This window comes from Scyliorhinus canicula, chromosome 7 (assembly GCF_902713615.1).
Source record: "Scyliorhinus canicula chromosome 7, sScyCan1.1, whole genome shotgun sequence".
In the NCBI taxonomy this organism is placed as follows: Eukaryota; Metazoa; Chordata; class Chondrichthyes; order Carcharhiniformes; family Scyliorhinidae; genus Scyliorhinus; species Scyliorhinus canicula.
The window spans coordinates 63750876-63767516 of record NC_052152.1 but is presented as its reverse complement, the minus strand read 5'-3'; the positions used below and the strand labels follow the sequence as shown (position 1 = coordinate 63767516).

At 43.3% G+C, this 16641-nt stretch overlaps 1 protein-coding gene across 1 annotated transcript in view; it reads left to right on the top strand.

Annotated features, from left to right (window-relative positions):
- LOC119969034 (ephrin type-A receptor 6-like) overlaps positions 1 to 16641 on the top strand; it is a 956636-nt gene that overhangs the window by 53141 nt on the left and 886854 nt on the right. Inside the window, 1 exon segment of the mRNA XM_038802175.1 lies at positions 9890 to 9954. Coding sequence (XP_038658103.1) covers positions 9950 to 9954 — 5 coding nt within the window. The 5' untranslated portion in view covers positions 9890 to 9949.

The window sequence follows — 16641 nt, the reverse complement described above, 5'->3', positions numbered from 1 at the left end:
GATTGGGGAATCTAGAACAAGGGGGCACAGTCTCTGGTTAAGAGGCCGATCACTTAGGACTGAGATCTGAAGAAATTACTTCACTCAAAGGATTGTGAATCCTGGGAATACGCTATCCATGTAGATGTTCCATACATTTAAGGCTGGGATGCAGAGATCTTTGGTGTCTCAGGGAATCGAGGAGCCATAGAATGGAACATCTACATGGAAGCCCAAGATTTGCCATGATCATATTGATGCAGTGTCAATCCCTATCCCTTGGATAACCAGAGGCTTTTCCCCAGGGTAGAGAGGTCAATTACTAGGGGGCATAGGTTTAAGGTGCAAGGGGCAAGGTTTGGAGACGATGTACAAGGCAAGTTTTTTTACACAGAGGGTAAAGGGTGCCTGGAACTCGCTGCCGGAGGAGATGGTGGAAGCAGGGACAATAGTCACATTTAAGGGGCATCTTGACAAATACATAAATAGGATGGGAATAGAGGGATATGGACCCAAGGAAGTGTAGAAGATTTTAGTTTAGAAGGGCAACATGGTGGGCACGGGCTTGAAGGGCCTGTTCCTGTGCTGTACTTTTGTTTGTTCTTTGTTTTCTTTCTTTGTTCTATTGAAGGTCAGTAACTACAGGGTCATAAGTGGTGTTGTGCTAGAATCAATCAATATGTTGCATTTTACCATCCGCTGAATAGCCATAACACAGCTATTTCGACACAGAATGAAGCTGTTTGGCCCATCGTGCCTGCATCAGCTCTCCGAATGAGCAACTCACCTCGTGCCTTCCCCTGCCTTCTCTGCATAATCCTGCACATTCTTCCTTTTCAGATACGAGTCTAATTCCCTTCTAAATGCTTCAGTTGACCCTGGGACCAACAGACACTCAAGCATTAGTTTGAAATTAATTTGTTCTACTTTTTCATAAAAGTGAAAATCCTTATTCTGCTGTTTTCTTTACATTGCTTAATTAAAAACTCAATAATTCCCAATTTATTTGAACATAAAATGAAATTTATTTAACAAGAACTGTGTTGCTTCTGCGTGCAATGCAATATCCCCAACCTATTTCTCTGTAAAGCAAAAGTATCAAGGATCATAACTTTGATATTTCCCATCTTCTTGCTTGTGTTGTCTCTAATTGACCCTGCAAATAGATGGAAAAGGCATGTTTTGGAACAGGAATTTGGGGACAAGAGTGCCACCCAAGTGTCTGTTTGATCAATGGCACCATTCCTGGACTCCACCCACCTTCACTCTTGATGCACCAGTACAGTCTCAGAATTCTCCACAACTTACTAAGCTTGCTTCAATGTCACCTTCCTACTTGTGACGACTACTACAGAGCAGGACACAACAATATTATGGGAGCATTATCATCTCCAACTCTTTTCCAAGTCACATGCTTCCCGGACTTCAACTATCACTGCGTCTTAGCCACAGGGCCAAATTACTATTTTTAAAAAATTATTCATTTATGGGATGTGGACGTTGCTGGTTAGGCCAACATCTTGAAATTCTGTCGCTAATATTATTGGAAGGACACAATCTGCATAAGGCCTGCAGCAGGCCGTCTTTACCCTTACTCCATGACCTAGAATTTAAGCAACCTATGAGTAAATATTACATAGCGGTCATCCTTTGACCACGACCTTTCTATACATCTATGCATAGGTGAGAAAGTGATCTTTTGTCAAATTTGCAATAGTCATACGAGAGTTTTGGCTCAAAAACAATCTCTTCTTCCAGCACTATTGCTGAAATTGCTTAATTAAGTGAATCATTCTAGTGTATGATATTTCTTTCCCTCTTTAGGAATGGCTCAATTTAAAAGAGGGTGAGAATACAGAAGACATAATAGATTAGCACATTGCACATTATGTAATGACTTATGGGACCTGGGTTTGAGCTCGATGTTGGTGATGGGGAGAAATACCTTTTCAGTTTGCTGAGGAAAAAGCCTATGTGAAATCAGTTTTCCAGCTTAATCTAATTTTGAAGGAACATGGATGTGGTGCAGAAATGCTTCCACATGTGATAATTTCACTGAGACCACAAGAGGATAACTGATGTGGAAAGTGGAAGACAGGTTAATTGTTTCTGAAGTTTGAATTAAAACAGATTGCTGGAGTAAGTGTAAAAGGTACTTGATTTTGCATGAGGCCACACTGTACCTGATGTGGGAAAGATTGTGATTCCATGAGGCAGAAGAGGAAATGGGCATCGAGAACCTTTACCTCAACAAAAAAAAAGCATTATTTAGACTTGAGCAAATTATTCAGTGTGCCTGAATGTTCAAATTCGATTAAATATATTCCAGGATTTCACTGGACATGCAGTAATTGCAATGGCCTCATTTTCAAAATAATTCAAAGATGTGAAGATTCACTTGTCAAGATGATAAGATACTCCTGTGAAGAAGGCGATTAAGCCCATTTTGATTCATCCATCCAGAACAACCCTATCCTTGACCCCTTTATAGCATTTAATTATTTCTTAAGTGATTTGGTTTGTATTGCCTCCGCCACTTTACCAAGGATTCCATTTCCAGACGATCATGCTGTACTTGAAAGAAATACTTCTGATGCTGTGCTTTCATCATTAGAAATTTGTGTTGCGTTGTTTTACTGTCACAGTTTACTTTGCCGTTCCAAAATAACCTTTTATATACTACATTCAGTCCCTTTTTAAATTAGTTGAATCTAATTTTTCAATGCAATGGAGATTAGAAAACAACATGAGCACCATGAGTTGTTGACTTGGTGGTAGCTACATTACCGTGAGGAAGGGCCAAGTGAAGGTTAGGAGGGATCAGAATAGGTTGAAACCTTGGAGCAGGTTGCTTCTCCAGCTTATTGGGTGGGGACTCTGTAAATGTCCAACTGGCGAGTGTGTTTGCAGACATCTTCAAACTTTCCCTACTTCGTTCCGAGGTTCCCACCTGCTTCAAGAGGACCGCCATCATGCTGGTGCCAAAGAAGAATCAGGCAATGTGCCAATGGCATTGACTTCTATCACTATGATGTGCTTCGAGAGGTTGGTCATGAGACACATTGGGCGGGATACTCCAACCCCCCGCCAGGTTGTGAATCCCGCCCCTGCCGGCCGCCGAATTCTCTGGAGCCAGAGAACTGGCAGGGGCGGGAATCGGCCCCCCCGGCGATTCACCGACCCGCAATGGGCCGAAGTCCCGCTCGATCTATGCAGGTCCCGCCAGCGTAAATTAGAGATGGTCCCTTACCGGCGGGACCTGGCGGCGCGGGTGGTCTCCGGGGTCCTGGGGGGGGGGGGGGGGGGGGCGCAGGGCGATCTGGCCCCGGGGGTTGCCCCCATTGTGGCCTGGCCCGCGATCGAGGCCCACCGATCCGCGGGTGGGCCTGTGCCATGGGGCCAGCCATGTAAGCCTCCATGGTGGCCGACACATGCATGAATTCAACAGCCGCTGATGCTCCCGCGCATGCGCAGACCTGCGCCGGCCGGCGGAGTCCCTTCGGCCCCGTCTAGTGCGGCGCCAAAGGCCTTCCATGCCGGCCGGCGGGGCGCCAACCTCTCCGGGGCTGGCCTAGCCCCGAACGGTGTGGAGTATTCCGCACCTTTGGGGCGGCCTGATGTGGGAGTGGTTCACGCCACTCCGTCCCGCCGGGACCCCATGCCCTGCCGGGTATGGAAGAATCCCGCCCATCAACTCTCTCTTTCAACTTCCCATTGGGCAGGAGATATAAAAGTCTGAGAATACGCACTAACGAGTTCAAAAACAGCTTCTTCCCGGCTGTTACCAGATTCCTGAATGACCCTCTTATGGACTGATCTGATCTCTGATCTGATCTTTTCACACACCTTCTCTACTGAGTAGTACTACACCATAGACTCATCCGACGCCTGTGCCTATGTATTTACATTTGTTATTTATGTATATCCTTTGTTTTTTCATTTGTGGAATGATCTGACTGAACTGTACACAGAACAATACTTTTCACTGTACCTTAGTACACGTGAAAATAAACCAAAATCCAAATGTGAGGGAAAACAATTTGGAAAAGAAGATTTTTACCCAAAAATAGAACGCAGCTTGGATGGACATAATTTTTATTCTTTTCAGGAAACCATGTTTTCTAAAAATGATTGAATTTTCTGGCTAGAAACCACTAATTGAATTTTTGAAAACTAAAGCCACATTTCAATGACTTGTGGCTGAACATTTACATAAATATACTTTCCACATTCTCCTGAAATAGAGACTGCCTGCCTGCAAAGCCTCACCAGGAACAATTGCATTGAAGGAGCTTTGAAGGACCATGAACCATCTCCTATCCCATTTGCAAAGCATCCCAACTCACCTGGATATACTCAGCTGAGTAGGGACAAACCATTAGACATAATCACTAGGACAATGGGACTCTGACTATGAAAGGAATCTGACCATATAAACCAGACAATTGGAGCCACTGGCCCTGAACATATTTGAATCACTAGGCAGTTGGGAAATGAGGGTTATGTGCCAAGTTAGCTTGCCCTTTGTGTATTTAGGCAGCTGTTTTCACTGTAGACCAGTGCACAAGCAAACAAGATGTTGAAGAAGCGAGACCCTGAGAGAGTGCGTCCATTCTCTGCAAGTTTTGAACCTTGTCTTGTGATTTTGACACACAAGTGCCACAGGCGGCGGCATTTGTAAAGAACTCAACCGAACAGCTGCCATCTCCACCAGAATCGATAAATTGTCCATCTTAATCTTTAAACTGCCTCAGTGCTGGACCCCGAAGGACCACCGGGTTCAGCCTGAAGCCAGCCAAGTCACTAGCCTTTGAGAGTTCTTTCTTCTTCTCCTTAGAGTTTGGCTCCATTAGGCGTCAGACATTTTGTGCATTCTGCCTTTGACAGTTCAGGATCTCAGAAACCTGCATCAGCTTCTGCTGCAGGAGTGAACACTTGTTGCTGGTATGCCTCCGAGATCCTATGCCTCCACCGGCGGGGGGGGGATTCCCGACGGCGAGGATAACCTTTGCTTTCAAAAATTCAGAAACAGGTGGGTGGCTGCTGGGGGGAGAGAGGGAGTACAGAAGGTGTCCAACATTGCTATAGTGTGTTGACAGTTGTGCCGCTAGCCGGGGGGGCTTCTGCCTGGAGCGGGGGGGAGTAGTGGCGGGTGGCCAGGAGATGGGCTGTGGGGTCAGGATGGATGGGCATACACCACCATTACCGCTGCCTACCAGGCAGCCATACGACTGCACATTGTGAACTCAGTGCCGTGGGTCATATGGGTGGCTCCTCACACCAGCCCTCCTAGGTACCCACTGGACCCAGCCGACCCATCAACGGGATGGGCTCCAGCGCACCCTGTGCTTCTTGTTGGCTGGGATGAGTGTGTGCGGAGAGTGGAGTGTTCGTATGTGGCTGCAGCTTGTCAGCCTCTCGAGTGCCAATCACAAGCCCAGCAAATCTGGCAGTTTTCCGTTGGAATCGATCGTATTCCACGTGGCTGGTGCTAGCCCCTCAACGGTCAGTGAATTGGTCCAAGTGCGGCGCCAGTTTTGCTATTGTAGTACTCCACTAATCCTGCCCCGATGTCAACACTTGATCTCAGGAACGGAGAATCCAGCTGAAGGAATCTATTTAATCACAATTCATAGCTTTTTGAAAATATATTAAAGAAAAATATGGGGCGGGGTTCTCCGTCCGGCCACGGTGCGCATTTCCTGGTGTGGTGGGATGGAGACGGCGCTCCCCTGTGGACAAAATGGGGCACTCCCCTGTGGACAAAATGGGGTTATGTGCGGTTTCACCCGCGCGTTCCCTGCTGCGGCCCCTCATACAACGCGAGATGCTGTGTGCGCCAGGAAATACGTGACTAAACGTGCTTGCTATGGGACTTTGTTCCTAATTAGTTGAATCACACCCTTGGTCACCAAGCTGCTTCAAAGTGGCCATCTTTTGATATATCGTTTTCCAGCGTTTGACATGTGATCCAAAGACATTGCTGGGAACAATTCAGCCTACTTGTGGTGGCTTTCTATAAGATTGCACATTTTGTTCAGCTCAGAAAGCTTTCACTATGGCCTGATGAATGAATTTGTATTTAGCTTTCTAAGTGAGGAAATATTTAATTTTATTTCACTTAGTTACTTTTCTCCCATTGTAGGCACAAAAATGCTCAGTGGGAAGTTTGTTTTCCTGAAATTGAAAGAATTTTAAAATATGTTTGATTTTTAATTAGCAGATCTGTAGCACAAATACTACAGATTTGTAGTATTTGTAGTGAAGTGGTTGAAAGCATTTCTATTTGTTGTGGGAGATCAACACACCAATTTTTTTTTAAGTAACAAAATGGTTGCAATAAAAAAATCTAAGTGAAGCAGCTCACATTGTATTGTTATAAAGATGCTTTTGCGTTCTTTTGTTAATGTACAATGTTTATAAGGATATCTAACCTAAAAGAAACTTGAGTATTAATTTAAAGTATTGGTGCTAGATTGCTCCAGTTCGAGTTCTATTTCACCATACCCGTGCCTGCATTGGGATTTTGGATCTGAACATGCTCCATTTGTCTTCAGAGTGATGGCTAGAATCGAGCCTAGGATGATGGAAGGAAATCTTCTCCCACCCCCGGTTTTCATGGCCATAAATGAAAGGTGCTCTGGGCAAGTTCAATTCTGTACTCAGTGGCTGCTGTCCCATCACACGTAGCTGCTGCTAGTTTGTCCTTGGTTACACTAAATTGGCAGCCTCACATTTAAAAATCCAGAAGTAGGTTGGAAGCATAAGTAGAAATATACCGATGGAATCATGAAAGTACATTGGGAGACACCACTGAAGGAATCTTGCCCTTTGTTTAATCTCTGCCAGACAAGTATGGGTATTGCTGGTACAAAAATAGTGAGGAATGTTCCTTTCCTGTGCACCTGATGCGTTCAACCTTGATGAGCAAAAATAAAGTCAGGAAGTACTTTTTTTGTAGTTTCACTGTAGCTCCTTAAGACGTTCAGTGACAAAAATAACGTCATTTATTTTTTCAGTCTGCTTCTTGGGACTCATTATCCATACTGGGAGGAAAGAAACATTGTTTAGATTCAATTTTGCCATGATCTGTGCAGTAGGTATTTACAATGTTATAAAAATAGAGCAACCCTATTCATGAATGCATTATATATCCTTGATGCATTCCATCAGAAGCGTAACAAGGCACTACTCTAATGAGCTGCCAAGAAACAAATTAAACCACATTTGTAAATAACTTAAATTAATGCAGAGAACTGTAGAATCAAAAAATACAGTAAGAATGTTTCTAAATGATTTTCTTTTAGCAGTGCTAAAAATTAAATGGCTACAGATGAGGACCAGGAGATTTGTGTTTATCACATGACTGGAATTTAGCAAAAATTCTTAAATGCAGATGTATGTTCTTAAATGGGCTTTAAGTAACAGTTTCTTAGTAATCTAGGTAATCAAGTGCAAAAGTACGACCATCAGAATTTGTTTCCCAGTAATTCACCAATGAGTTTTATTCAGGGAGGCAAATATTGTATAACAATTACAGTTTGGTTTTGCAGTACATCTTGGAGGCATATCTAGTGTTTGGTGCCTGACACAGAAGTGTTTGAATAAATAATGAGCTTCTGTCTGCATTCGCGCATTGCAGCTTAGTTTCAGGATTCTGCCAGCATCCTGCCGAATGTTTTTGTAGCACATATATAAAGGTGACCTATTTGGTTGTTAAGACTATTTAGCACTGTGCTGCTATTAAACAAAAGGGTGACGATCAGGAATAAAACTGCCGTGTTTAATTTATGACTGTCGTAAATGTTTCAATAGATAAATAATTAAACATTGTGTCACATTGTATTTATAGCAACTGTTTAAAAATATAGCTAACTACTAGATACGATACAAATAGCATTGAGAGTAAGCTATATGTTACATTAAACACAGAATTATTGGAGTGGCCAAATAGGCTGACACACAACTAAGGGAAGTATTACAGTGAGGTATACATTCAACCTTACTCCATGGCATGAATTTTGCAGTCTCTAGAAAGGTAAGGGGAGGATCTCCCGATCTCCCTGTGTCTAGTAACCATCTGGGTGGGAGGGTGAGTTGTGAAGAGGATGCAGAGATGTTTCAGAGTGATTTGGACAAGCAGAGTGAGTGGGCAAATGCATGACGTATGCAGAATAATGTGGTTAAATGTGAGGTTATCCACTTTGGTAGCAAAAAAATGGGAGACAGATTATTGTATGAATGACTATAGATTGCAGTGAGAGCTTGGTGCCCTCATACACCAGTCACTGAAGGTAAACATGCAGGTGCAGCAGGAGGTAATAAAGGCAAATGGTATGTTTCATAGCGAGAGGATTCGAGAACAGGAGCACGGATGTCTTGCTGCAATTATACAGGGCCCTGGAATGTAGTTTGCAGTTTTGGGCTCCTTATCTGAAGAAGGATGCTCTTGCTATAGAAGGAGTGCAGAGAAGGTTTACCAGAATGATTCCTGGGCTGACAGGACTGACGTATGAGGAGAAATTAAGTGGTCAGGTACATATTCAGAAGAATTGGGGGGAGGGGTGGAATTTCATAACCTATAAAAGTCTAACAACACTAGACAGGGTAGATGGAGGAAGGATGTTCTCAATGGTGGGGGCGTGTCCAGAAACATGGTTCATAGTCAAAGGAAATAGGATAAACCTTTTAGGACTGAGATGAGGAGAAATCTCTTCACCGAGACTGGTAAGCCTTGGAGTTGGCTACCACTGGAAGCAATTGAAGCCAAAACGTTGTATGTTTTCCAAGAACGTGTTAAATCTAGCACTTGGGGCAAAGTGGATCAAAGGACACGAGGGCAAAACAGGAACAGGTTACTGAGTTGGATGAACAGCCTTGATCATATTAAATGGCGAAGTAGGCTGAATGGCCTACTCCTATGTTTCTACCTCTTATACCAGATCAACTGACGATTGTGAAAAAGAGAGAACTTGCAGTTATAAATTGCCTTTCCCAACCTTCAGAGTTCTGGCCAATATTAATATGTCAACTGACACTATTATAGTTAATTATCAGGTCATTATCACATTGCTGTGTGCAAATTTGTTGCTATGGTTCCTACTTTACAAAAGTAACTATGCTTCAAAAATAATTGATCAGCTGTAATGTTCATTGGTACATATGAAACTGTGAAGAATAATATGTACATTCAAGTTTGTTCTTTGTCCCAAAGGGCTAAATGATTAGGATCCATTAAATCCACCATTCAGAACAAATTCTTGTCAAACAAAACAAATGAAAATAATGGTAATTTTAATCAGTCTTCCCCAAAAGGAAACAAAATAAAATAATGTTAGCGACTCATCTCCATGCAATAGAAAATTCCCATACTGTGCATCAAGTTGGGTAGGTAATAAAATTGAGTCTTTGTAATATTCAGGGCTTTGCTTACTTCAGGATTGAATGCAGCACATGGGTTTGACTGCAACTGTTAATATGTCTAATATGCTTCACTGTGTTTCACAGACATGTATTCCAGATTTATCAATTGTTCAAAATGTCTTGTGAATATTTGTTAAAATCTTTTGAAATATTTTTTTTGCTGTTAAATTCACCAATTTAACTGTTCCTGGATAGACTCCACTATTCTTGAGATCACAGCATCATCGGATAGATAGCCATATAGCTTTCACAAAGGGGCATCTGGACTTGAAACGTTAGTTCTTTTCTCTCCTTACAGATGCTGCCAGACCTGCTGTAATTTTCCAGCATTTCTCTTTGGGTAAGCGTATAACTTTTTGTGCCGTGTGCACAGAAAGCTTGTACCGTTATTTGACTCTGCAAAATGAACATTACCAACTTTGATTATACGTTGGTATCACTGAAAATGACAACTAAATTCTAATATTGACATTTTACTTATTTCTAGTTGTACTACTAGACACAACAGCTGCGCTAGGAGAGCTGGGATGGAAGGCATACCCATTAAATGGGGTGAGTCCACAATAATTTTCTTTAATTGTGTGCATCTATATGTTGGGCCACAAACAGCAGTTTAGTAAGAAAAATATTTAAAGAGGGTTTCACATGTAGAAGTTGAGGAGTATTGTCACATATTGGTGTTGGGTGGGATTCTCCACCGGCGGGATTCTCCGTTATTCCGGTGCCCGGGGGTTTCCTGACGGCATGGGGCTGCCCCACAATAGGAAACCCCATTGACCGGCCGGCGTAACCGTGTATGCCACCGGCGGGTCGGGGCAGAAATGTGGCGTGGCGGGGAGGAGAATCCAGTCCCTGGACCGTGTGCTCCACTAACTCATTTGACGCTGGGTGGTCACACAAATGCTTTTCATGCATGAGAATGACTAGTTACTATAGGGAAAATACATTGAGAAATCTAAAATGTTTAATGCTAGAAACTTGGCTTAATTTCTTTTTAAATACTGTTGCAGCCAAAGTGCTTTTTTACACTTCAAATTTTAAAACACTTATCAGCCTTTTGACTCCTGCACCAATTCTTTGCCAAAATTATTGCAGTGCTCTGATAAGTTTAATGTGTGACTCATCCCGATTTCTTTTTATAGTCAGGTTTATCTACTAGATTAATGCTGCTCTGATTGTAAATGTGATGTGAAATGCCAACATAGTGCAGTCAATTTCACGCAGCACTTCAGGTTCACCTGAGCTAAGATCTACCCATATGACGGCCTGATGTAATGTTTTCACAAAATGTCCTAGTTTTTGCAGTCCGTAATGAAGCAACAGCACTTAGCCGACAGTGCGGAAATAGATGATTGGGATTGGATTAAGATGGACGAGAAAATAAAGATAGATAAAGTGTTTATAAAAATTAAATCCTCATATTATCCATTATCATGGAGAAATTTGCTATTCAATAAATATATTGGTCACAATTCTTCTGGACAGCCTGTCAGTCAGTGCAGGGAATCCGATGGCCCAGTGAATTGGGCGCGAGCCAAAAACCGGTTTCACACCATGCAGCACTCACCCTATCACTCACTCCGTCCCTCCTTCCGCCCTGCCTCCCCCCCAAAAAAACCTATCCACACACTGGATTGGGAGAGGAGGAAAACTCATGTGGAAACGCAGTCCACTCTGAGGTGGGCTCAGAGGATACGCCAGCAGAGGTGCCAATGCAAGGTTGGTGTTGGGTGAACCCTACTCCTGAGCTTGGCCTTTCTCCACTCCCGCTTCCCTGATGACGACGACTTGGGGTCTTTCTCCAGCTGTGCTTCTTAAGCAAAAAGGCAAAAATTAAGCAAAAAGGCTCTGCTGCTTGTGTCCTTCAGTTGTCATTTAAACAATTTATTGTTTTGACGTTAATTTTGTTATTTTTTTCATAGTTAACTGTGTATTAAACCAGATCTCAGGCAGCTGCTGTTTGGTTTCTTGTTGAATGGGAATGAAAGCCTGGTTGTTTTTGGCAACTGGCAAAAAGGGTTATTTTTCTCCAATAGAAATGCTCAGCACATCTGGCACTATCTGTGCCCAGAGAAACAAAGGTCAGTGATGGTGCAGGACCTCACGCCTCAATTCCATTTCTCTCTCCATTGACACTGTCTGGCCTGCTGATTTTTTTCCAGCATTTTCTATTTATATTTCAAATTTCCTAGACCTGTAGTACTTTGCTCTCCAATGATAAACTCCATGTGGCCATTTGTAAGTGTGGTTACTTTCAATTTAAAGTGAGAAAATGTTTATCACTCAATGCAAAGTGCAATGTTTCTATTAAGAAAGCCCACATGTGTGAATAGAGGTAGCACATTATCCACAGGTAGATTGATTGGTGATAATTTACTGGAAGTTTTTTTGCCATTTTTAAACTTGGAAATGAAACCAAGAGTCATGTGCCAATAGCATATATTACAGTTAGTTCAATATATTCTGATTTGTACATAAGATTGATGCTTGCAGTGCTTGAAGTTCAAGTCTTTTGGATGTTGCTGTCTGAGTATTGCAGAGCGCCAAGTTCCAAGAAGCAGATTTCGTAGCATAATATGAAAGACCAAGCTGTGTGTAATTGTTTGACAAAGTCATGGCTCTAAAGTGCATCATGCTGAACTTTCAATGGGTTTTATAAATAGAGGCATAGAACATATAGTGCATATACTGCAGAACTAGGCAATTTGGCCCATCGAGTCTGCACCAACCCACTTCAGTCCTCACTTCCACCTTATCCCCGTAACCCAATAATCCCTCCTAACCTTTTTGGACACTTAAGGGCAATTTAGAATGGCCAATCCCATCTAATCTACACATCTCTGAACTGTGGGAGGAAACCGGAGCACCCGGAGGAAACACACACCGACACCGGGAGAACGTGCATACTCCGCACATAGTACAAACGTCAAGAATTATTTGCTAAATCTATACAAAACTCATCAACTCCACTGTGACTCTGGTTCCCAATTCTGGGCGCCTGCAGGATGTGGAGGGCAAGAGGAATAAAGGGCCCGGAAACAGGAGAAGAACTGGGGCCCATGATTTCTCCCCCTGGCCTTCCCAAAGGCTGTCCACCATCTAAAAGGCATAAGTCAGAGTGTGATGGAATACTTCTGTTTGCTTAGATGAGTGTGGCTTCAATAACTTTCAATAAACTTGACACCATCCAGGACAAAACACCCCTCTTGATTGGCACTCCATTTCATCAGCTGAAGCATTCACTCCCTCCATCACTAGCACACAGTGGCAGCGATGTGTACCATCTGCAAGATGCACTGTGTCAGCCTGCCAAGCCTCCTTCGACAGCACCTTCCAAACCAGTGACTTCAACCACCTAGGACAGGCATGGGAACACCAAAACTTGCAAGTACCCTTCCAAATCACACACCATTCTCACTTGGATCTTTTTCACCATTCCTTCATTGTAGCTGGTTCAGAACCTGGAATTCTGTCCCTAACAGCACTGTGAGCATACATGCACCAATTGGATTGCTCACCACCACCTTCCCAGGGATAATTAAGATTGGGTAACAAATGTCAGCCTTGCCAGCAAGGTCCACATCCCAAGAAAGAATCAAAAAAGTGACAAGCACCATACAGTGAATTCAACAGTTCTAAGGAAATACATTTTAGCTTTTCCATACTTGCATAGTGAGGGAACAGTAAGAAGTCGTACAAAACCAGGTTAAAGTCCAACAGGCTTGTTTGGAATCAATGGGTGGGATTCTCTGCGTTCGGTGCGTTGGCCCGACTCCGGCATCAAAAACGGCACGAACCACTCTGGTGTCGGGCTGACTGGAAGTAGCGGAATTCTCCGGTGCCGGAGGGGTTCATGCCGCGCCAGCTGGCGCTGAAGGGACTGCACGAGTTAACGCATGCGCAGAACCGCCGGCGTGGCTCCGCGCATGCGCAGGCCAGCCGGCGTATTCTGGCGTATGCGCAGGGGGGGCGTGTTCTCTGCGCCAGCCATGGCGGAGCCCGACAGGGGCCAGCACAGAAGGAAGAGGTGCTCCCACGGCACAGGCCGGCACGCAGAACGGTGGGCAATGATCGCGGGCCAGGCCACCGTGGGGCCCACCCCGGGGCTTTTGGAGCGCACCTGATGAAGGAGCAGTTCTCCGAAAGCTAGTGATTCCAAACAAACCTGTTGAACTTTAACCTGGTGTTGTAAGACTTCTTACTGTACCCACTCCAATCCAACACCGGCATCTCCACATCATGGCATAGTGAGGGGGTAGACGCCAGAAAATGTTGTGTACAGAGTAGAGTCCAGTAGTTCAGATGTAGATGCCAAGTAGACTCAAGGAACTCCATTGAAAATTATATAATAATCTCCATTAGTGTCACAAGTAGGCTTGCCTTAATAATAATAATAAGGACGATGTCTAATCTTGATTCTGGTGAATTCAATGTGTAAGCCTCCAATTACATTTTCATGTTCTACTCTGATATGGTTCCTACAAATCTGAATAATAAAAATAATGGAAAGGTAAGAATTTATTGTAATTTGGTTTTAAGCTTTCACACCATGCTGACAGGATTTTTCAAATCAATTTTTTTGCTATTGAAAATATATTCAGACACTTTCACGCTGGAGCTTCCAGAAATAAAAGGACGTGCAGCATCTAAGAACAAAGAACAAAGAAAAGGACAGCACAGGAACAGGCCCTTCGGCCCTCCAAGCCTGTGCCAACCATGCTGCCTGTCTAAACTAAAATCTTCTACACTTCCGGGGTCCGTATCCCTCTACTCCCATCCTATTCATGTATTTAAAGAGGATTGTGGAGTTAGTTGTGTCATGGCAGAGATTTCACAATAGCGATTATAGCAAAACATTCACTGTTTAGCATCTTCACCCTACAGACAGCAACTTTTAACGTCCGCAAATGCAGAAATCCAAAAGTTGCTGTCAGTGATTATATGCATCTCCAGAAGGTGAACTGCTGAAGCACCTCCAGACTGCATTCAGTGGAAAATCACCTGAATTTACAAGAACTTCCACTCATGCGCTGTTAGTCTCATTAGAAAAACCCTTGCAAAAGTTACACTTTGTTGAACAATTGGAATTAGCTACATAATTGCTGCTAAATACCCTCACTGTCCTTAAAGAGCCAATGGGCACAATTCTCTCGATTGGAAACTAAGTGATCCAGCCAGCAGCAAAACCGGAGTGATTCCCATTGGTTCTAGGAATGATATCGACGTGCCATTCAATGGAACACCGGTGTTCTCATTAGACCTGAGAGAAGCGGGTCCTAAATTCTCTGACGAGTCCTGTTCCTCAGAGACCAAGACTCCACAATCTCTCAATGCTGCTGCAGCACCCGCCCCCCCCCCAATCTGGTAGATCGCTGGCAAGGCCCCCCCCCTTCAGTTTCCTTCTTCACCCCCTTTCAGCCCTGCCCCCATCACCCCCTCCCCTTCAGGCCCTGCCACTTGGCAGTGCCAACCTTGGAGCTAGCAATCTGAGGGGTGGCAAGAGGGTGAGTACCTTCCTTAAAAATGCCTTCAAGGTGCTGTAGCTGGTCCTTCATGGGAGCTGGGATGTAAGGGGGACCGTTTGGCTTCTTTTCCCATCTGCAGCCTTTATACCCTTTAAACTGCCTGACAGCATGCCAAGTTCAAAATCTGTGAGATGAAGATAAAAATAGTCCATTGAATGTGGTGAAAACCTTTGAAGTGTTTTTTTTTCCCACAGTTAATTTCATTGCCCTTTAATGTTTTCTAGCCTGTGTGTCTGCCTAGGAGCCTGAAAGCTTTGAACTGCATTGTGTACATTCAATTTAATCAACCATTGTGTTATAAATGTAGGAATTTCAGATATATTGTACGATAAGTATTTGGTGAAGTAAAGGGTTAAAACCTTGGGTTAAAGTGTGTTTGACTGCTGAAAACATGTTTTCAAAGTATCTTAAGTTGAAAAACAACAAAACATTTTGGAGCCAGAGGTGCAATTAGCCATCATTAAAACTTAAACTAGTGCAATCTTGTTTTAACTAAGGGGAATTCCCTGCGAGTTAATTAGTTTCCAGCTTGGTGGGATGATGTAATTGCTGGGTGGAGCTAAGGCATCAAGCTTTTTGAGAAAGCATTTTCAATTCAGTTCTGTTCTTGATGAAGTCAGGATTTCCTCTCTTCAGTTTAGCTAAAAGACAATTAACAGTCTTTAAAGCACTGTAGACCTGTCTGAGGACAAGGGGGAGTTGAAACAGTCCAGTTGAAATAGCTTTTGAAGACATACAGCCAGAATTTCTGACAGGAGTCATATTTCTTTCTGTAAAGCAGTGTCACTTTCTCAAAGAATATCTCTGTGTCATTGGTGTTTAAGGTGGTTTGAGAGCAGAAATTGTTTATTTTCTTGTTGTTTAAGTGGGAATAAAGATAGCAGTTAAGAGTATTCACAGTATGGGGCAGCACGGTGGCGCAGTGGGTTAGCCCTGCAGCCTCATGGCGCCGAGGTCCCAGGTTCGATCCCGGCTCTGGGTCACTGTCCGTATGGAGCTTGCACATTCTCCCCGTGTCTGCGTGGGTTTCGCCCCCACAACCCAAAGATGTGCAGGGTAGGTGAATTGGCCACGCTAAATTGCCCCTTAATTGGAAAAAATGAATTGGGTACTCTAAAAATTGAAACAAATATTTAAAAAAAAAAGAGTATTCACAGTATTGAGCAATATTGTTTTCGGGGTCTTGTGTGATGTTATGGATTTTAGTGCTGTGTTAGTAATAAAGTTTGTTTTTGTGCAATCACTTCTGGAATGAGGTATCCTTTCCTCTCAGTCTCACAAACTTAAAATAAAATACTGGGGTCACTGTCCAGTATCCCAGCCACCATTGTGATCTATTCTGGGATAGTTATAATTGCCTTTCATAAGTTTTTTCATTGACAGGTCCAGGAAGTTTCAAAAGGAGGATTAAGGGTGTGTATATATATTTAGCTCTTCAGGGGTGCATTAACTCCGAGGAGCAGCTGTTTATTTTTCCAACAAATTTTTTTGAGAGGTTGTCTCTTTGTTCTGAGCACCTGGAAGCTCTGGAGAATAAAGAGATCACCTCTCAGACACAGTTTTCTTTGCGTATCTCTGTTCTCCAAAACACTGATCAGCTTCTGTTTGTGCTCTCACTCATTTGACGAAAGCTTTGGGATGACAGTGATGTGACAAGCTATGTTTCCTCTCAATCCTGTCTAATGCTCCAATTGCGCTGGGGACTCATTTGTTT